The sequence below is a fragment of the Pagrus major genome, chromosome 10 (assembly GCF_040436345.1).
Source record: "Pagrus major chromosome 10, Pma_NU_1.0".
Taxonomy (NCBI): domain Eukaryota; kingdom Metazoa; phylum Chordata; class Actinopteri; order Spariformes; family Sparidae; genus Pagrus; species Pagrus major.
In genome coordinates, this window is record NC_133224.1 from 14,603,504 (window position 1) to 14,625,882 (window position 22,379).

Sequence of the window (22,379 nt, forward strand, 5' to 3'; positions counted from 1 at the left end):
GATATTAACAACTGCGTTTTTAAGCCTCAGTCTCATGTAGCTGCTAAGCTAAAAGCATTAGCACACATCCCGTCTGAAGCGGTTGCACAAGGATTCGACATGGATTACACAGGATGAGCTGTATGCAGCTGATTAATGGGCATATTATGTCATTTTTGGGTGAACTGTTTCTTTAATTGGCCAGATTATTTTAAGAAAATACAATTTAAAACAGTTAAATTAAAATAATTTTTACATTTCTAATAATTGATACTTAAAAGAAGAACTGTTTTCACAGTGACGGTGTGTGTCAGTGTGGAGTCTATGACCCACAGACATTAGTGTATCTTTCCTGACAGGCCTGTGCTGCAGCTTCTTCAGATCTCACTTGTTTGAGTGCATTCCACTGTTTGCTCTGCAGCTGTACTGTGACAACAGTTACAATTTATTAAGACACAGAAATACATATTCATACTATGTAACACAAAAATACACTGATCATTATCTACACCATTAAGTCAGTTGCATGTCACTGCCCTGGCAGTGTTGTTTCTCAAGGAGCTGCTGCTGTTCTGACGTTTTACTGGCAAGGGAGAGAAAGGCTACAGTTAAAGGGTCAGTTCACCCAAATCACCCCCTCCACTTACTGCTAGTGGTGTTGAGCCAAAACAGTTTGTGTTTTATCTACTTCAGCTTTGAGAGACCTGTAGCTTACATATTTTTGTGTGTAAATGATTCATACCTACCAAAATTTTGGGATTGCTAGCTTTCAGCTACGACAATGCTGTAATGGCTGCAACGTAATCCTTTGGGCCAACTGAGACAGGAGTATTGATTTTAAGATGAGGCAACAACCAATCCTTTTATTTTTGGTAAGTATGACTCATTCACACCACACCACAACATGTAAATGTAAAGCCCAGATTAAAACAATACCAGAACTCTCACTCTGTAGTTTTATTGAAGAAATGTTAATGAGAAGAGAAAGATCTTCATTGGCTGATTTTTTTCTGCCTAAACAAACTAAATAAACAAACGGTCTTTGTTTTCATGACTGAATAAACTGAATAAACAAACTGACTTAAAGGACAACACAATTTATACTGTTTTACTTTGTTTATATGTGGCGGACCCTGCCACCTTTCTAGCTTCAAACAGTGTTCTGGGACCTTATTTCCCTCTGAGAACAGCTTGTTTATTTACTTATGGAGAAAAGTTTGTATTATTACCTCATTAATATTGTAGATATTAAAATTCTCAGTTTGAATTTCTTCTACAAAACTATGTAGTGCCCCTTTAAGCTTTGATGACATTATTAAATTTGCCATTGACTTTGAATACGACCTCCGTTGATAAAAGTCATGGCTTTGTCTACTCAGGGAATCAATATGCAGAAATCAAGTTTCATGTTTTTGAGACTGATTTTGAAGCCTGAACAGAGAAGTGACGGTGTAATATCTGAGTTTGGAGACTCCTGGTGGTAGCATGAAAAAAGACACCATAGCAGATAGGGATGCTGCTGCCTTGCAGGACTCTGATGTCAAGTCCCACTAAATTTACTCTTGCGAGCGAGTTAAATATTTGTCCTGATGGCTGGGCTAGAGGAAGAGTCAGGGGTCATCAACACATTGAGATTAATCTTCAATGGACCACAGCCATGCATTATAGATCACAGTCAGATATCTCTCTGGACCAAGTGCAGAATAGATGGATATTGTTATCGGGCACATTGACTGATATCGAAAATTGCAGCAACTGCCTAATAATTTTCTTTATAGTCATAAGGGATGTTACACACATACACATCCACTACATGCTCACCATAGGACTGCACTGTTGCAGTTTCAGAAACGAGTCCCTTACATCCCCAAGATCCATCTCCCAGGCTAACATACTGTAGATCTCCTCTGCTGCCTGTCATCCACACGGCGGTTGTCCTTGATTAGTACCCCTGCCTCTCCCTGTGGACCTTTAAATAACCACACACACCAGGCAGATCATCTGTAGGTGCAGGCAACTCAGCTGTAGTACATCACTGTGTCAACTGGAAAAGCTGGGAAGGCAAATGAAGACATATTTGACATCGCCAGTTGTTGTTCAGATTTTGGCTCTGATGTAAAAACCCTGCAGCAGCTCTGGGTGGGATAGCAGCTGCCCTCTGCATCCTCTCTGCAGTGAGATCTCTTCAGCAGTGATATTACACGATAAGATACAAACAATATCTGCTCACATTCAAGACAGAATGCATTGTTTACCTACAAATCAGTGACTGTTGAATCAGAGATGTGTGTAAGGGGGCGGCATTTGGAATATGCTTGTGGGGTTCTTGTTTCCAGTTTGTTCAATATTTCTGTCGGTGTTGAATAGGTGATGTGTAGCTCTCCTCATGACAAAGCTGCCCTATCGTTCCCCTCTCTCTCTCTCTCTCTCTCCTCTCTCTCTCTCTGTCCTGATGGGCAGTCATAGGGCTGCTTGGTGACCTTGAGTTATTTTTAGCACAATGGGGGCGCTGCAAACTGGGAGCAAGGCTCAGAGACACTCCGTGGAGTCTGCAGCTCACCACAGTGTAGTCTGTGTAGGGAGGGCTCTAGCATTCTCCCGGCAACGTGCAAAGATGCAGTTGGTGGGAACATGTGTGGGGCAGCCACGATGCTAAAATGTTGAGGTTACACAGGGACTTTAAGGATCACAGCTTCATTACTTAGACAAGTTCTGATGGGTGAAGAAACACAAGGACGGGCCGTAAACAAGCCAACCGTTTTGACAGATTATCTGAACTTGAGTGTACCTAAAATGTTACTGGACAAGAAAACGATGTGCGTGAACAACTACATCAAAAATTATTAATGTAAAGGATGTGCAATATATGTATATACCGGTATGTAGGACCGATAAATAATGGGCCTAACTAAAGCAGTTGGTGGTGAGCTCCTTGGTGCAAGTTGGTTTGTGATCCGCCAATTAGCACAAAGAAGAAGGAGAATAAGAAGAAAAAGAAGACGATGAAGAAGGAGAAGTAGTTGCTGATGTCATGCTCATGTCAAACTGCTGAGTCACACATTGTAGACTGGTGTGGACATTTTAACATTTCAGACAAAGACAACATGACACGTGTTCCACAGGGGTTTTGAGAGGAGGGAGAAGTCATCGTTTGGCAACAACAAATGTCATTACAGCTATGGAATATTAAATCATCCATCTGTGCTCTCTGCATGTGAGCCTTTTTTTACCCTCAGGTGTGCATGAACTTTTAAAATACGCCAACGGGAAATTATAAGTGAGCTTATCAATCAATGGTCAAAACTGAGCCAGGATGTCAGGCTGGAACATGCTTCTCCGTCTGCATGCAAGCACATAAGGCTACTTGTACCAATTGTGCACATCAGTGTGTCTGTTTTGAATACACCTGCCGACAGGAAGTTGGATCAACAGCTTGTTTGACATGCAGAGCTGCAAGTGTAGTTCTTGACCTCTAGTACTACTATGGAGCTGTTTTTCTGTGAGTGGGACCCTGTGCAGACAACAATGTACTGCCCAAAGTCAGCAAAACCCAGGAGCTGATTGTTGATGTTTTTGGAGGAGGCAAAGACACACAGCCCTGTCGACATCAGTGGAGCTGAGGTGGAGCAGGTTCCTGGGAATCAACATCACAGAGAGCGTATCATGGTCATCACACATCTCAACAAAAAAAGATCTCATCACAAAAAGATGCACAGAAAAGGCTCTACTTCCTAAGGAAATGTAAGCAGGCTAAATTCTGGAGCCAGATTCTGGTCAACTTTTAAAGAGCAGTGATAGAAAGTATCCTGACTTGAAACAACACGGCCCAGAACAGGAAGGCTCTACAGCGGGTGATTAAAACCACCAGAACATCTTTGGTACCATCTACAGAGCATCAGTGACATCAGTGAAGTGAGATGTCTGCACCAGTGGTCTGCGAGTTCATGCTTCACATGAGCTAGCTCAAAGTTCGGTTCCAAATGAACTTCATTCATTTCTTCAGTATTCTTCTGTATTACTTTTAGCAGTTGTTAAGTAATATATTAATATATAATATATTACTTAACATAATATATATGTATCTATATCTATATCTATATCTATATATATATATATATATATATATAAATAAATAAATATATGCATGCATTCCTGCACAACACTGGACTGCACAGAGCCCAAAGATACTAAAAGACAACAGCCACCCAGCCACAGTCTGGTCTGTTCACCCTGCTGCCATCTGACAACAGATACAGAAGTATCTGCTGCTGTACCACCAGACTACAGAGCAGCTTCACTCCTCAGACTGTGACACTCCTCAACTCATCATCAACACTCCACCATGAGTTGTTTATTTTTCTGTCTTGATTATCATTTATTCATCAGTCTGTGAAGGTTTTAAGGTGTTGGTAGCTTAGAGAACTACAAATAGAAATTTCATTCTAGAAGCTTGTATTGTGCAATGACAATTAAATAAATGTTTAATCTGAGTGAATCATGCTCCGAATGATCAGAAATGCACTTGAGTCTGAGACCTCAGCAGGTACAACAAAAGGTCACTACACGTGTTGATTTCAACACAATTTATTTACATACTCTCCGTACACCTCATATTCCATTTGAAGCCTTGGCAATCTACTATTGCATCATGTCAACAGTCCTTTTCTTGTACTCCTTCTTTCATCCCACACCTGAGTGTGTCCAGATTTTTGTCTTTGCACACAGTCACAGTCTTTACTCAGCAGGTCCACCTCTGTCCACTCCACCTTCAGTTTCCTCTGAGTAGCTTCAGTCGACGGGGCCTTGGAAGATGAGTTTGATGTGGCCCTGCTCCCCCGTCAACCAGGTACCACAGAAGGGGCAGGCAGCGTGGAAGGCATGGGTGCCATGGGGTAATGGGATCTGGCTCCACCCCACCACTGTTTTTTCTGAGCATACATGGCCGCAGGGGCAGAAAGCGTGAGTGGGTGGCCCGGCATCCAGGTACAATCCTCCCTCACAGCCCAGCCACAGCGGCACATAGGGGCCCACTCGCCGGCACATCGGGCACTCCCTCTCCCCGGTGCTGGCTGGTGCTGTGCCCCCGGGGCCGGCAGGACCCTTTTCCTTGCGGTAGCCCCAGTTGTGGTAGCCATGTACGTGGCCGCAATTAACGTAGACCCAGGGCTGCTTCTTGTCAACGATCTCACGCTGAGCCAGACTGGGGAAAGCCAGGGTGTTGAAGCCCACGGGACACTGGGGTCGGGCGGCGTTCAGCTCCTGGCGAAGGGACTCCAGCTGTTTGAGGGTGGGGGTGTGGCGCAGTCCGGCGGGGGTCCTCCACAGCAGGGTAGCCCCGCACAGATCAATCAGAGAACCGTCCTGGAGGGTGTTTGACTCATTTTCAACCTTGAGAAGAGAACAGAGGATAGAAATGTAGCAGGGGAAAGAGGAGAAGAGAGGGTACATCAGTTTTCATAACTGGGCTGTCAGGACAGAGGAAATGCTGATTTATTTATATACTGGTGGGAGCTGTTAAACTGGGAACACTCTGCACTGGACTGGTACACTCTGTACAAGGGAACCTTCCAGCAGTCCCCTTCTAACCACCACATGATGGCACTGTGCTCAACTACACAGACAGCTGACACCCATCGAGTGTAAGAGCCTTCCCTCAAAACACCATCATTATCAGCAGCATGTCTATCTTTGGAGTGTAGCAGTAGTACAGTAATTAAAAACAGATGATTTTTTGTTAAGTTTGAAATTCCTGAAAACTAAAAAAAAAACTAAAAAACAAAACATGTGAAAAAACTACCTTTACATGAACATACTGAAGAGGACAAGATGATAAGCAGCAGTCATTCTGATACGTCATGGTATTTTAGGTCAGATCCTAAATTGACATGTGTGGTGCTAATGAAGTTATTTGTCTCTTCCGATGGTTAGAATTCGGCCCTGTCCACATGTACGTGAATATTTCTTAAAACATAGCTTTTTTTATTGAGTTTTGGCCTTTTAGCTCACTCCGTCCAGGATGAAGATATTCACAAACTCAGTTTTCAGTGTTTGCTGTATGTCTGGATGGGCAGAATCTCAGTGATGGAGACTCCCATGTTCAATTCCTAATTGGGTCTTATCATAACACATACTATTGTGGATTGACTGAATGGATATTATATTGTCTATATTTGCATTGAAAAAATGAACATTGAAAGTACAATGCCGGAAAAGAGAGACAATAAACTTGCCCTGGTACCTGCTCAGACTGCTGTAACATATATGATAGAAACTAAAAGTACACAAAAAATAACAAATCAATGAAAAATACCCCTGTATTTGTCTTTCAAAGAATAATGTGAAAATGTAAATGACAGTTCTCAGGACAAAAAACAATGTTCTAATGATCTTTACAAATCCAGATGATAAAATCTAACAATGGCATAGCCGTCAGTGCTGATAAAAACAAACAGTTTAAACCATAAATCAAATTGAAATGAGGAACCTTGACACTCCCACCATCTTCTTTAGTTAAAGGTCAATAATACTGCCAAGACGTCTTTTTTCAGACAGCTAAAATGTTTTCCATATTACAGGAAGTTATATATGGGACAGCTGGGTTATGCAACAGTGCTAATTAAAGCCCCCCTCCACCGTATTTTGGTATTGTTATGATATTTCATATTTCCTTTCCTGACAATGCTGATGAGCCACACTGTTCGCCAAATATTTTTGATAAATAACTTTTAGTTATTTAAGTTTAGCAGAGAAGTTGTCTAGTGGCAGTAAATGTACAGTACAGGTTGCAGTTTGAACATAAATAAACTCTGCAGCTCCTCAACACACAAGAAGAACTTCTGTCTGAGTGACAGCTAGCACTGTCCCTGCTAACATTCATGCTATTGCTTATCCATCCTTACATCGATGCTATCGCTAATCCATGCTAGTGTTGTTGATCTTGCCAGACCCGCTGTCTGTTTGCGATGGTAACGACTAGGTATGACTATTAAACACGCCCCCATTCTCTGTTTGAGCAAGAACGTCCTTTAAAGCTAGGGTTGGTAAGTTATTCTGGAAGCATGTTTTATTTTAAATCTTTAAAAAACGTCCCGGCAGCAATCCATAAATCAAATGACAAATAATAATATAACCATCTAGTATCTGTGGCCGTTGCAGGCCTCCAATAACCCTAACCAATCGGTTTGTTGGGCCCGTATGAAAAGATCAGACCTGGCTACCTGTCTGTCTGTCTAACTACTTACCTGTCTGCCTGCACTCTGCTATACTCGGCACATGACTAGAGTCTTCCACAAGGCTAGGCAGGTATACTGCTAAAGCTATTAGCAAGCCAGTCACACAAAAATGGCGGAGAAACTGCAGCCAAAACTTCCCACAACTAACATGGTAGCTTGACAGCAGTAAGTTGACCTTCATTATGATAATATCAGGTGCATGTGAAGGAGACATGAGGTGGTTGGACATGATCAGCAATGACAACAATACACAGCGCCAGAGGCATTATAAGAAAGAGACAGATCACTTAAGGTCTTTTTAATAGAGAAGTCAGTAACGCCAGAGGTGGTGGTCCTATAACACATATCCTGCTCCTCCCCCAATAGCCAATCGTAGCAGTCAAACCGGGAAAAATTTCAGCCAATTGCGTTGTTGCACTGACAGGAGCAATCAGATTCTTCACAGTTATGACTTCTAATAAGCACAGAAGAAGAGGCTATCGCGTTAATGCAGGACTTGGGCTGTGCTCACAGTACACAGCCACTGTCGTTCAGCAGCTAACCCAGTTTGCACAAGGCGCACAGCTACAGCAGTAAGGAGTAAGTGTCGTGCCTTTTCAGACAGAGGTATGTTTGTAATGACCATTTTGCTTAACAGAGTTGTTGATTTATGTATTAGGCTGAAAAAGCTAAGAGAGCTAGTTGGACATATCGAGCTAGCTGCTAACACATCTTTGGCTGTCAAGAGCTGCAGGGCAGTCGGTGTCTGCGGAGTCGGGCAGTTTGTGTTCATGTGCTTTGGAGGAGTGGCTTTGGAGGGAGGCTTGATTGGGCGGGATGAGATTTTTTTCAGTTGGATACTTTAAATTTAGCTCGCTGTTGCTGGTTTTTACAATCTTTCCACCCCCAGCTTTAAGACAGTGTTCACTTGCTGTCTTTATAATAGTTCATATCTGACCCCAAAGCAAACATTGGTGTGATTTTCTCACCAGCTCCCTTCATCTTACCAGTTTGCCCCTCTGTTGGGCTGAGCGTGTCTCCCTCAAGGCAAAGACGTTTCCACAGACTGAGATTTCCCGCCACACGCCCGGAGCCGGCTCAGACACAAACTCCCCTGCCGGGTGCATCACCAGCACCCCGTTGGTGGTCAGGCCGTCCATCAAGCCATCCGACGTCCTCCATTTGGCAGCTCGCTCCTGAGAGACCCCCCACCCACACACACACACACACACACACACACACCAAACACACAAACACACACAGAGAGCAGGCAGACATAAAGGTTAGGGGAATGATGGGGAGGCACAGAGGGATGATAGTGGAGGTGGAAGTCAGAGGTGGCTGGCTAGAAGAACAGCCACCGTTGCTTTTCTCTGCAGCTATATTTAGCTCAGTACAGAATGACTACTGTACTGACTAATGCACAGAAATGCACCCACGCCTAAGAATAAACCAGTCCCTGAGAGAGTGAAAAGATGTGTTGTGAACACAAATTAGCTCTCATAGAATGAAACAGCAAATTTTCTGGCATGTGTAGTTTCATCTTTAAAAAAAGATCTTAAAGGGCCAAGGCAGTTAAAACAGCAGTCTGGAGAAGTTGTTCTGTAAACATGCCTTTGAGGCGCTGCAGTAGAGAAATGAGTTGAATGTCTGACTGGAATGAGAGCTACGGAGCTTTAAAGCCTCTTTCGGCTCATTGTTTCTGTTTTATGGTTTAGCCTTTAAGTTCAATCTCACAATACATGCTCGTTATCTTAATTTCACACAGCAGCAGACAGGTAGACAACAACAACACTCACTGCTCAGCAACAAACAGCAGGCAGACACAGTGAGAGACTAGCTGGCGAACATACAGTACTGTAGTGGAGTGTTTAGCAGCTGAAGAGCCAGATTGTGAATATTAAACTTAAGATTAAACTATGTTGACTTATCAGACATTCCCAAACTCCAAATGAATGCTTATGTTGCTCTGTGTCTGCTGGATGTCTATACAGATGTTTGCTAACATGTTAGCCATGTTAACTTAACAGGGTAATAAAACATTAATGTCGTATTGCCCCCAGGTACTAGCTAAATAACATGGTGGCAGGCTTACTAAATATTAGTGATATAATAAACACATATTTCAAAGCTTTAATATTGTCCCTGCACTATTTGTTTGGCTGTCCATTGATGTGTTTATTTGGTATCAAATATATCACAATATATGTTTTCTCTTAAAATGTTAAATGAAACGATGCAGAGGATGTGTGCATACATGTATTCAATATAATTTGATTTGGGGTCGGGGTTTTTTCCAACCCACGGGTCCCGCCTTTATTTAATAATTTGACCCACTCCATCCCGCCCGCACAACCGCATCTATTTTCACAACCCGCCCCACCCCGCCCCGCCGCTATTAAATACACGTTAAATATGTCATTGAATAAGGCTTTTATTTGGTCTGACAAATGTGCTTGAAAACAGCCCTTCGAGTGGCACTGGAAACTGGCAACAACAAGTTAAAATATTAATAAAAATAAATATATATACCACTCTGAGACACGTCCTTCTTCTTAGACCCTCCACAAACATGTCTTGTCATGCTGGACGTACCCGTCTTGTGGTTCTCATGCTTGTATAGCTTATCACAGGAATTGCACTTCACATAGCCAATGCTGCTGTCGTCTACTGCACTAACTACCTCACAGAAATTGTCCCAAACATGAGATTTAGCAGCTTGGCCTTCTTTTCTTTTAACTCTGTATTCTCCCGACCGTAATCTTTCCCTCACTTCTTCTTCCATCTTCCCCGCTTCTTTTGATTCTGGTTTGTTGTGGCCGCTGCTTGGCGCATTTGTGACGTCAGGTCGCAGGTGATTTACCCAACAGTGTTGTTAAGAAGTAGGCTGTATTCGACATATTTAATCCTTAACGACCCGCCCCACCCGCCCCGCCAATAAAGTGAACATTTCTTGACCCGACCCAACCCGACCCGCGGGCAACCCGCGAGACCCACGGGTTATGGGACGGCCCGCGCATCACTAGTGGCTACTGCTGCTGCATAAAATCATACTGGAGGAGGTAGAGGACAGGAGCGAGACACTGTCTGTAGTATAAGTAGATATTGCTATCATATTGTCAGTGTGAGACACACAAGGTAAGAGGGCAGAGCCAGACCTTCTGGAGGAACAAACACCCAGAGTCACATCAGATTCTGCTCTGAGCCATTAACTGACGGGAGGAGAGCCCAGAGATTAAATTTTTAACTTTTGGGATTAAAAAGTGGATTTATCTTCACTCCTGTTTATCAGCCTGACTGCAGCAGTGATCAGTGGAGGTGACCTCCATTGTCGGGTGTTTATGTTCTGTAATATTGACCTCTGACTGGAGCTGGAGGGGAAATGTTCTTAATACAGAGAGGAGAGGGGAAAAATCAGAAACATGCCATAGTCATCTGGCTGTTTGTGGCAAATAAACACATATTGATCCCGCTGTCAAACTTGTGCAAGGAGTGCAAGGTAGAAATCCTCTCTGCTGGTGGTGAACACACCATTAAACAACCAACACTGCTGATGAAAATCTATCGACGTGACACAGGCACAAACGTTTACGGATGAGGTCATGTTTTAAAGTTTCACTCACGGTATGTTTAGTCTCACTGGCTGACTTCCTTCTTCACTCTCCAAATGAAACGCACCGTTACCCTGAGTAAACTGGTGGATTTCTCTGGTATAACATTGATGGAAAACTTTGGGATAATGTATGTGCACATCTCAAACAAAGGTGTCATGGATTTTAAACATTATAACGCAGAAATGTTACATATTATATCTTAAATTGCTATTGCTGAAAACATGCTCACAATACACTATCAAAAACAGGTTCCGTTATAATGAAAATCTTAAGGATTATTACTTTAAGGTCTTACTTTTCACTATCATGTATTATTTATCAATGGTGTCAGTCCTATCTGCACTGCATCCATCACACAGTTCAGAGGTGAGCCACAGAGCCTGCTCTTTAATAAAAGGAGAATATTTGTTTCATATATCAGTGTGAATGTAGTCGTGATGGCTGGAGGAGTTATACAAGCAGTTGGGGTGTACGTTTGTGTGTGTGTGTGTGTGTGTGTCGAGAAGTGCTTGCTGACGGTATCTCTCTGACTGCTGGCCTAGTTGTCGGGGGTCCTGATGAATCTTGCATGGGATGAAGTCATGCTGTCATGAGAAAGGCTATTATTGGTTTGTATGGCTTTGTGTACGTAGATGTCACGTTTTAGACCGCCCCAGCCCGGCAGCATGTACTGTGGATCGGAAGCTTTCACGTCTTAAAATAGTCTGCTAACAGCACAAGGAAAAATGACTACTATCTGTTTAGTTCAGACTAACTCCTTAGCAGGACTGCTGAGTTAGCTTGATGGTGCACGACTGTACTGTGTGTATGGACATGTGGTATGCTCCTTTCTAACTGGTTTATCATAACTCGGGTCTTCCATTTGTAGTTACTTTCTTACCAGTAATGATCAAATTGTAATTACCAAGTTAAAGGATGGTTTATTATAATTGGAGGTTTATTTTCACAGCTTTGACCACTGGTTATGTTAATATAGTACTCATCAAAGATCTGGCAGTGTGATTACAATGCTAAAAATGAGTCCAAAGTGAGTTGTAAACAAACAAACAAACAAACATTTTAACCAAATGTTTTCTGTTGTCACCAGTCTGACCTGTGTTTGGCCAACCAAATCAGTTTTCCCTCTCAGCAAAATTAAGATTAAGATTAAATATTCAGATGCAGTCATTAACTACATACCCCCCTGCCCATGATCCTCACCTCTTTCTCAGAATTCTGATTTAAGTCAGAAATCTGATCCTTTTGCTCAGATTTCTGACTTTAATGTCAGAATTCTGAGCAAAAGGATCAGATTTCTGACTTAAACCTTTAATCGAATTCTGGTGGAAAAAGAAAAGAGACAGAACTTAATTTTTTCACAGTGGCCCTGATCCTCCTCTGTAATTAAGACTTAGACTTAGACAGATTTTATTGTCATTCTGTGAGCAACAAATGAACACAGAACGAAATTTCCTTAATCAACGAAGCGCTGACATGTAGTATGTTCTGACTGGTTATGTAACCACACACATATCTCTCAAAACAGCTAAAGCACTTTCATAACACACATGACTAACACCGCCAGCAACTCCCTACCACACACACACAAACACACACACACACACACCACTCCTTCTTTTCTATTGCTTCCTCGGGCCAGGTCACATGTACTGTCACCTATCCTAACAGCTATGATGTCACCCGTGGGTGGCACAGCCCTGTCCCTGCTGTTGCTCTCACCATGGTTGCCACGGTTACCAGCCCCTGTGTAGTTCACCAGGAGAATCCTGGCACCCACAAAGGAGAGCACTTACCCCAAGGAAGATGTTCTTGGAAGAGTCGAAGCCGGCTGCGTAGATGCGGGCGGTGTAGGGAGCGCTGCGTTCACACATGATGCGGCAGGCGTAGCGGGAGATGGTGCTCTGGGCCGACTGACCGCCGCCACCACCCTCCCCTGCCGCACCCCCACCCTGACTGCTGCCTGCTGTGTCCGTCACCACAAAGTCGATCATGCTCTCTGTGGACCGGCCAATCTGAGAAAACCAAGAGAGAGGGATCAAAATCATAAAACAATGAACAATACATAAGTATAACCATGCTTGTACTAAAAGGTTGGTTCACCCAAACTACAGAAATCATATTTTTTCACTTACACCGAGGTTTCCACAATTTTATCAAAACCAATGGCCAGGGCTGCACAGATGTGAAAAAGTGTAGTTTTCCTTTCCTTTCCACTGAACTGAAGAAAGGAAGAAGCAGTACTGCTCTTGAGTTGAAATATTGAAATATTATAAGCAGCACAATAACAATTTCATTTGCTTCCATTGTAGCTGGGTAGAGTCAGATATCTAACAAATATCTGTCTCTGACGTATCCAAACATGAACAAAGTACACCCAAACTATCTGCATGATTAGATACTACGAGAGGAGAGGGAGGAACGTGTTTTGTAATGTAGGTGAACTGACCCTTTAACACAGCAGACAGAGGGAGGGAGACAGACCTAGATGATGGAGCGGAGCCCTGTTGATTCTGTGTGCTGGAGTCACAGCTTTGTATAGATCTCCTTGATGATGAGAGAAGGTGTTTGGAAGAAGGCTGTGAGCTGCTGAGGGCAGACAGGTCTGACTCATCCTCTCTTGTATATTTTATCTCCTCAGTCTTTTGTCTTCCCTCCTTCTGGCTTTCTTTCCTTCACTACCTCTTCATTCCCTCCCTCTGTTCTCCCTGATGCCCTCACTGCGCTGCTCTGTCATGACTCGGCATTCTCCAGAAGTCTGACAAATCTGCTCACACCTGAGCACTCACTGAGATGTGTGTCTGACTTGTGTTTTGTTCTGTATGGTTCTGTTATGTTTTGCTATGGGGCTGTCAGGTTCCATTATAGTTTTACTAAAAAATATAATATAAAAGCCACATTAAAGGAATAGTTCGCAGTTTTAGGAAAGCGTGAGATGAGATGATTGATATCAAAGAGTCAGGATGTGGTTAGCGTAGCTTAGGCTGGAAGGAACGGCAACAGTTGGTGGGAAAAAATGTTCCTGCCAACACCTCTTAAAGTCCCTGATAAACATGAGGTATATATCATGTAATTGGTAGCTCTCAACAAACAAAAACAAACAAAAAAAACAAAAAAAAACAACAACAACATTTTTCTGGTTTTAGCGGGAGTCACATACTCTCTAAAAACAACTAACCGACAAGCATGTTAGCTTGAGGTAGTTAAATAGGCTAACCTACAAACATAGATGGATGCCTCTTGAAAGGGTTTGGATGTACATGTAATTAGGACATGTACTGGACATTCAGTAGCTTGGTTGAAACTAATTAAAAACTACTGTGACCGCACCCACTGTGGTGTTCTAGACATAGTTCAGAGGAGGCTAATTCTCACTTTGTATAACAGAGAAAAGTTTAAAATGTTTGGCCAGACTTTGAATCTGTAAAATCTCAGTTATTGTAGAGGAGCAGCTCTTTTATCGCCCTGAGCTGCCATATTTGAAAAATATCTATGCAGTCCTTTTCTACTAGGCTATAGCAGGGGTGTCAAACTCAATTCAACTGTCAGTTTTATTCCAAGCCATGTAAAAGGGCTGGCTGTAAATATAAGACTATATAAATGTATCGAACTGTTATCATGATTAATTACATGATTAATAAGCTCCCTGATTCGATCTGCGATGTTCTCGATAAGCTGACATTGTTAAAAGCTTGTTTCAGGTTGAGGCTCACTTTTTCACCTCCCTTTAGCATACACTTCTGAAGATATGTGAACAAAACTGCACCTTCTGAAAAACAATTTGACAATCAGGAAATTTCTTTAGTCACAATACAGCCGGATTTCACTGCGCCATCATTCTTTCTGAAACTTCAACAAACATATTCTGTTCAGAACGCAGGCTGCCTTTTAATTCTTGGACTTTTTGCATTTAGGGTTGGCATACTTGGCTCTGTGTTTGGTGTCAAAGTGCCACGGTAAATTGTATTCCTTTGTGACTGCCACTGTCTCGTTACAAAGAAGACATACTCCTTGTTTCCAATCTCTCATTAAACTGCCTTCCCTCTGTGTCAACTTCCCTCCGTTAATCTGGCCATCATACCTAGTGGGATCATGGTACTTGGGTGGTCTGCTCCTGAGCTCCAGCTTTACTGGCCCGAGTCTGGGCTTGTGGCAGGCCTTAGCATGGACCGCCCAAGTGCCATCTTTCCACGTGGTATGTGGGCTGGATAGGGGGGTCAGGTAAATTTTGCTATCTGGGTTCAGTGTGCAGATATTATAACTGGGGACCATCATAGAATTGTATTGCACAAATTATACTCTTTGCAAGCACTAATGAGCTACATAAAATGAGCTGGTGGGGCAAAAATTTAGTTTAACACATGTTCTACAGGTTCACAATATGGTCTTGGCAGGTAGCAGTAACTCTTTGTGTCTCTGCTGGTTGCCTGGCTACTACCTAGTAATATTCTGGTGCATAACCCTTAAAAAACATTGTAATTACACCGATTAAACAAACAAGATCTGTCATGTTAGTTGAGTTTTGGTTGTTGTAGTTGTTGTAGTTGGATTTTGTTACCTATAGAGAGAACCCAGCAAGCTGTTTACCTCTGCTTCCAGATTTTATGCTAAGCTAAGCTATATGACAGCTAAAGTTACTTTATACAGACATGAGATTGACATCTTTCTTTTCATCTAACTCTCAGCAAGAAAGGGTATAAGTATATTTCCCAATATGTCAAACCATTACTTACAGTCTCAAGCATCTTATTAAGAATTAAATATATAACTAAACAGTTCAATTAATCAGCAGAGATGTGAAGAATGTGCATCATAAGAGATATCATCCTTAAGCCTGCTTCACACCGAGAGGAACAAATGAGCAAGTGGAAGCAAAGCACAGATTACTGATACATACATTGCCAGGATGAAGAGTGCATACGGCTACACTACGGTAAAACATTGATGTCTTAATGAAATTAGGTTGGCTACAGTGGCACAGTTATGTAATTACATCTACTTCAGGATGTTTTTAAAGGCTTGTGATGTGGGTGGGACTAAACAATAAAACAATACTATTATCTACTATGACAATATGAAAGGGCCACATTTAAATGATGGATATCACCAAAGTTCAGTTACTGTTGATAATTACTACTCATATTTTTAGTATAACAACTGTGCTGTGTCTCTTATCAAACATCACATTTAAACTAGCTTATTTACAGTGAATGTGTAACTAGCCACAGTTAGCTTCAGTTAGATCTCTCATCTATTTATGGTACTTTTTGCAGTCAACTTGCCTCTTTTCTGACAACGTCCTATCTCTGCAGTAGGTCACACAGCTAAAATGTTGAGTTGGCATGGCACATGTGCACGTGCATGTTTGTGTAGGTGTGTGTGTGTGTGTGTGTGTGTGTGTGTGTGTGTGTGTGTGTGTGTGTGTGTGTGTGCAGACACTGACCTGAAACATGTCTGTATTGCTGTCATGGGTGTACTCCACAATGACAGAGTGGCTCCGCGACAGTGTGTAGGAGATGCTGTGCTGGCTTTTGTTGCTGAGTGCCTGCCAATGGAAAAGACATTATCCAGGTCACATAACAAGGAGAGCTGAAGGTCTGGCCTCCAGGAAAATCTACCCAGAGGACATTTCCTGTTCTGGAGGAACAATGCCATCTCTAATTCAAAATGATTGATATCATTTTACTAGCTGAGGTATTGTTATGATGGAGAGAGATCATCTCGTGTTAAGGTACTGTGTTACAATATATAAGGGCTAGTTCAGAACACATATACAATACATTATATATATAAATTAATATAAATTAATATAAATATACATAAATTATATAATATACTTTATACATACAATCCTATTATCTAATATCTATAATATTTAAAATAGTAGGGTAGACTTGCAGAGAAACATCGTGTATCAGAGTAGTTACACAGCAGTGCTTTGAGCAAAATGCTAATGTCAGCACGTCAGCATGGTCACAGTGACAATGCTAACATGCTGCATTTTCACCATCTTGGCTTAGTGTGTTGCACAAAACACAAAGCACAGCTGAGGTTGATAGGAATGTCATTAGTTTTGCAGGTATCATCAACAAAAGTATTGGAGACATATAATGTTTGATCTTCAGGGTGGTGCAATACACAAATGGAAAATCATCCGTTTGTAAAAGCGTGTTTTGGCTTACAGTATATGAGGAGTATCATTGCTTTAATCAACTGTCTAACCATTTCAATGATCAGTGTTGGGGGTAACACATTACAGTAATATATTACTTTTAGTGGTAACTGAGTAATATAACGCATTACTAATAATATTTCAGTAATATATTACTACACTTATGTCCCGTAACATGTGACAGTAATACATTTCTTTTAGCAGTAGCAGAGTAATATAATGCATTACTAATAATATTTCAGTAATATATTACTACAGTTGCGTCACTTAACGTGTTACAATCCACGTTACCGACTGAAATGAAGCATTTATTGTTCAGCCTCTGTGTGACTGAAATATTTAAGTTGTATTTCGTAGCCAAATGATGAAGCCTAGTCCTCCAAGCACACTTTAATTTACATTCTTGAATCACATGTGTTCATGCATTCCTTGTTTTGTGGACTAAAATAAAAAGGCATAGTAAAAGATGTTTGTCTTGTCATGTCATTATAGGCTACATTATAGAAGGTATAGGTCTATTGTGTTTAATATGACTGAGCCTACAATTAAAAATGTTTATTCCTATCTCATAATATATCAGACTGTGATCCTTTGTCTGCCTGCTCATCCCTGTGTCCAAGGCTATTAGTTCATTTGAAAAGATCTCGGCTATTTCATTATTCTATATAGGTTATTTAGGCATTTTGTTGAAAGTAACTAAAAAGTAGTGTAATAAGTAATATATTACTCTGTCAATGATACACTCCCTGAGTTATTTATAGCGTTCAACAGCGCTGAGTGAACCCAGAAGTTTCCTCCAAACTGTTGAAACTTGTGGTGTTGAGTTTAAAACAACAGACACCTGCCAGGACATGTGGGTGTTTTTGGGGTGATGATGAGGACTACAACAAAATCCTCTGTAACCATGAATGTAGTGCAGTGCCTGTGAGTATTTTTGGTTTGGTTAGTTACAGCTTACAAGCTGAGCGCTGATTTAGAGTGACAATTAATTGGATAAGATGTTCTTTACCTTTGACACCAGAGGGGTTGAAACATTGTGGATAACATCAGGTTTGACTCCGTTGGCTTTAGGTCTCTTATAGAGGGCAAGGCGACTTCTTCTCCGACCTTTGTCCCCATTAGCCAGTGACCCATTGTGCCTGTGAAACATAAGAAATGTACTCACTTGTAGCCATGATAATAACTGGGCTAAACCGATTCATTTTGTGTTTCCTGATGTTTTCTCTTTTTAACAGAAGTACTGTTTTCACTCACTTATACATTTTAATTGCTTTACAACAGCAAATAATCCAGCTACCATGAACTGATTATGAGTCGAGTCACTATTATAAATCTGCCAAACTGTGTCAGATTTATGTACTATATAGTGACCTCAAAATTCCAAACGTAAAACTAAAAATGTGGTATAAATATTGTGCACACAACTCCCACAGTGTCATCCATTGCCTTTGATTGGTTTGTTGGATGCTGTCATTCAAAACTATGAGACATGATGACTCATATTGGTGATTCATTCATTTTCTTTCCACTACTATTTACTACTTTGCAATGTTGTAGAACACAGGTTAATTAAAAGTTCAGTACACATTAAATTAAATAAAGTCAAGAGCATACACTCTAAATTCCCCCTCAGAAGTGTCATGCATAACACTGAGGCAAGACAAAGAATAAAACGTCTGAGCTTCACTGTGTAGAATGATGTATGTGCACAGTTTGACACTAGAAGGCTGTTTTCACATACATCTGCTGAAATTTTCTCTTTGCTCATTAAAATCTGATTTTAAGAGGCGGGCCCACAAGTATGATTTGTGAAATTAAAAATATTCATATATTCAGAAATTCTTAATGAGGGAGAAGGAACTGATGCCATTTTAAGGGTTTTAATGTGGTAACTATACTTTTTTCTGCAAAAACATTTTAGACGTTCACTTCAAGTTTATTATGTGTGGCTATCATCCACTAGCCGTGGACACTTTGTCTATGTCAAAGACACATGTTAAAGTCACTAATCATCATCATACAGAAAAAGATCACAATCGACTGCACATTTTCTATCATTTATGTAAATTGAGAAGAGAAAGGTCCTATGATTGATCCCTGTGGATTGCCACATGTGACCTCTCCTGGCTCTAACAGGGTTCTGTTAATATTCAAATGCTGAGTATGATTTAAACCAACTTCTGGGTATCACACCCAACTGCCTGCACTGTACTGTACTATATTGCATGAAATTGAGTATTTACTGTATCAAATACCCTCTGAAGGTCAATTATGTAACCCAATGTCTTTAATGAACCTGGCTCTATCAGTCAGGTCAACAAGGAGGGACTCTGGAATATTATTCCCTGAACACAGATTAGCATTTATCAAGAAAAGTGTGTTCCTTAAATAGTCAACAAACAGGTAACATACAACCCTTTCTAAAATGTTTGAGACCACAGGAAGTACAAATATAATATCCTGGGTGAGTTATATGGTATCACCAGCAAACACTATTCCATATTATGCTGTATGTACCATGACCAACACTGGGAACAGTCATGCTCTGCTGGCCACAGAGAAGCCATGATTGGATGGATGTTGTGAAATGTCGGTGGCAGGTTATCCCCCTTCTCTCTGTAATCACATCGACAGAGAACCAAGCCATTCTCATTATTCATCAGTGCCTGGATCAATAGGTCGAGGAGTGGAAGCACATGTTCATGTCTCTGTGCCGGGAATTGCACCATACCATGCATGATGACGAAATATCCTCCACTCATACTCATGTGCAATCTATTACATGTCTGTCTATGTCTGTTTGGTGTTCCTCATGAATGCCACTGTGGCTCAGTGTGTGAATGGCATCTTTGTGTGAAGTAAGATGTGCTTTTCATCCTCTGACTAACTGTCTCATAGAGCTTTCTGTAAGTACATTTTTAAAGTAAATTGGGCGTACGGTTTCATCCCAGCTTGTTCCCAGCTTGTCTTGTGAGAGGTGAAAGGGATTTTGTCATACTAATCCAAAAGAAAAATATAAATACAAGCTGAATTGTTACATGCACAGTATGATGCAGAATATTAAGAGTTTTTAAAGAAGCTTGAGGAATGTATGCCTGAAATTGAAGACAGAAACTGATTTAGCCACTAGTTGGCCCACAGTGGAAAATAAGAGCCTTTTCTTATCGTCCAAGGCAGACAGTATACCCTGCATGCTAAGCTATTGCTATCACTGGGCCGGACTGGCTGGTCACTAGTATTTCTAGCCTGCTTACTCAAAGAAATACAGTAGCTCAGCTATGATGTGGTTAGCATAGCTTAGCATAAATACCGAAAACAGGGATGAACAGCTAGCCTCCCTGTCTTGAAAAATACACATACCAACAGCTCGTGAGCTTATTAATGTTGTATGTCATTTCATTCATCTCCATATGACCAGAAATATAAAACTGTTAGAACATCACATTGATATTTAAGAAATCATGAAACCTATGAAGGTCATTTTGGAAATAAAAACATTTTGTTCCAAGAGGTAGATACAAACATGGATAAGACTCTCATGTCTGTGCTGTGAATGTGAAGTTAGAGCCAAGAGCTGATCAGTCATCTCATATTCATCTCATAGACAGCTTCCTAATCACAGGTGGCAAAAATGTTTTGTACTATTGCACTCCTGCACAGAACTGCATGTGAAGATGTCTCTCTCTCTTTCTCTTCTGCATGTCCAGCCATCACTTTGCAAATTCAGTTTGCTTCATTCGTTGGCAAGACACAACAGGTATTTGCATGGGATAGGAGTGCACTGGATTTGCTTTGCAGATAGTTGGCTTTGCCTTTAATCAGAGAGAAACCAAATACGATCATTAGCTCAAATTTAAAATAACAGCATATAATATTCCTTCTGTGTGCAGTTAAACCATAAACCATAAATTCTATGGATATTTTTCTATTAATATTGTGTAGCATAAAATTATCTTGCGGGATCTAAGTTGGTGTCTGGGTGGATGATGCTTGGCCTGACTCAGGTCTCACACTGGGTCTCGGATACCAAAAAAAAATGTGGATACTAGAAACTAAGTGGACCTGTGAAAACCTCTAGGTATGGCATCTTGACGAGGGCACAAAAGTAAATACACGACTGGTTGTGATTACTCTGATTACTGTGGGTGCTATAAGATTCTCATCTTAAACACTGATTATAATATTCCCAAAAAAAGAGACCATATCTGAAAAACATTAAGTACACAAAGACAGCATGTTGGGATGGTACCCACCCTGATAACCCTAACCCAACATCTATTGCATGTCCGTCCCTCCTCTGTGGCTCTTCCTGAGGTTTCTTCCACCTTTTTTTCCCTGTTTTTTTTTTCTCAACATGGCAAGTTTTTCCTCACTTGAATCAAGGGTCTAAGGACAGAGGATGTCGTTCACTGTACAGATCGTAAAGCCTACTGAGGCATGTGATTGTGATTTTGGGCCGTATAAATAAAATTGATTTGATTTGATTTGATTTGATTTGATTTGATTTGTGAAAGCATGCATCTAGTTCTTCTAAATTTAAAAGCCACACTCACACTAGAGGTCTTTGGACTAAAACTGACTTATTTTTCAAAACAAGAGAGTCGACCCAAAAGGAACCTAAGAACACACAAAGACCCGAGACCCACTGTATCAGACTGATTACAATTTATTTGATCCTGGGTCAGGTCTCAGAGACTAGGAAGCTAGGCCAGCGAATACCTGGAGTCGCACAAGCTCAGACTCAACCACAAGCAGACACATAAGACAGTGTACATCAGCAGAAATGGCACTTCAGGATCTCACCCTAACACGATGAGCTCGCCGTACTTGACGGGCTCCTTGTCCTCAGGGAAGACTCCGTCGTGGGATTGTGAGCTTGAGCCCAGAGGAGGCGAGGGCTGGCTCTTGTTGCAGGATGGGCGCAGCTCCAGAGATGGGGGGGGACACAGCGCCTCTGAGCTACCCTCCAAAACCATGCCCACCGGCCACAACTGGGGCTCGCTGCTGGGGAGGGGAGGATAGGGGTTCAGAGAAAGAAGGAGTCAGAAAATCTTGTGTTACTGGTAAAGAATCTCAATTTAAATGTGTCAGAATATTATGCAATAAAACACTGGATCATACCTAAAAAAGTGCAGCAAATTTTGGTAACGTTACCATCTTTTATAAAAAGTGAGGCAAATGCGAATATGCCTTAAACCTGCATTCTTTCTAATGGCCAGCAGGGGGCGATGCCACTGGTTGCAAAAAGAAGACTGATCTAATATATATGTAATTTTATGAAGAAATGAACCTACTTCTTACTTGATTTATTACCTAAGTAAACAATTTTCTCAAAACAGTTTCAAGTCTTCAACACAGCATGATGTTCATTTTGCAAAACAATACGCTGAGCAGTCCATTTTGCAC

The 22,379-nt window shown here is 41.3% G+C and overlaps 1 protein-coding gene across 1 annotated transcript in view; it reads right to left on the reverse strand.

The window, feature by feature from the left end:
• Positions 1 to 4,547: 4,547 nt before the first annotated feature.
• peli3 (pellino E3 ubiquitin protein ligase family member 3) overlaps positions 4,548 to 22,379 on the reverse strand; it is a 32,571-nt gene continuing 14,739 nt past the window's right edge. The window contains exons 2-7 of the mRNA XM_073475114.1: positions 21,777 to 21,977; positions 17,983 to 18,112; positions 16,245 to 16,346; positions 12,598 to 12,816; positions 8,198 to 8,386; positions 4,548 to 5,367 (exon numbers count right to left, since the gene is read on the reverse strand). Of these exons, the coding sequence (XP_073331215.1) occupies positions 4,768 to 5,367; positions 8,198 to 8,386; positions 12,598 to 12,816; positions 16,245 to 16,346; positions 17,983 to 18,112; positions 21,777 to 21,949 (1,413 nt within the window). The 5' untranslated portion in view covers positions 21,950 to 21,977 and the 3' untranslated portion in view covers positions 4,548 to 4,767. The remainder of the gene's footprint in view (positions 5,368 to 8,197; positions 8,387 to 12,597; positions 12,817 to 16,244; positions 16,347 to 17,982; positions 18,113 to 21,776; positions 21,978 to 22,379) is intronic.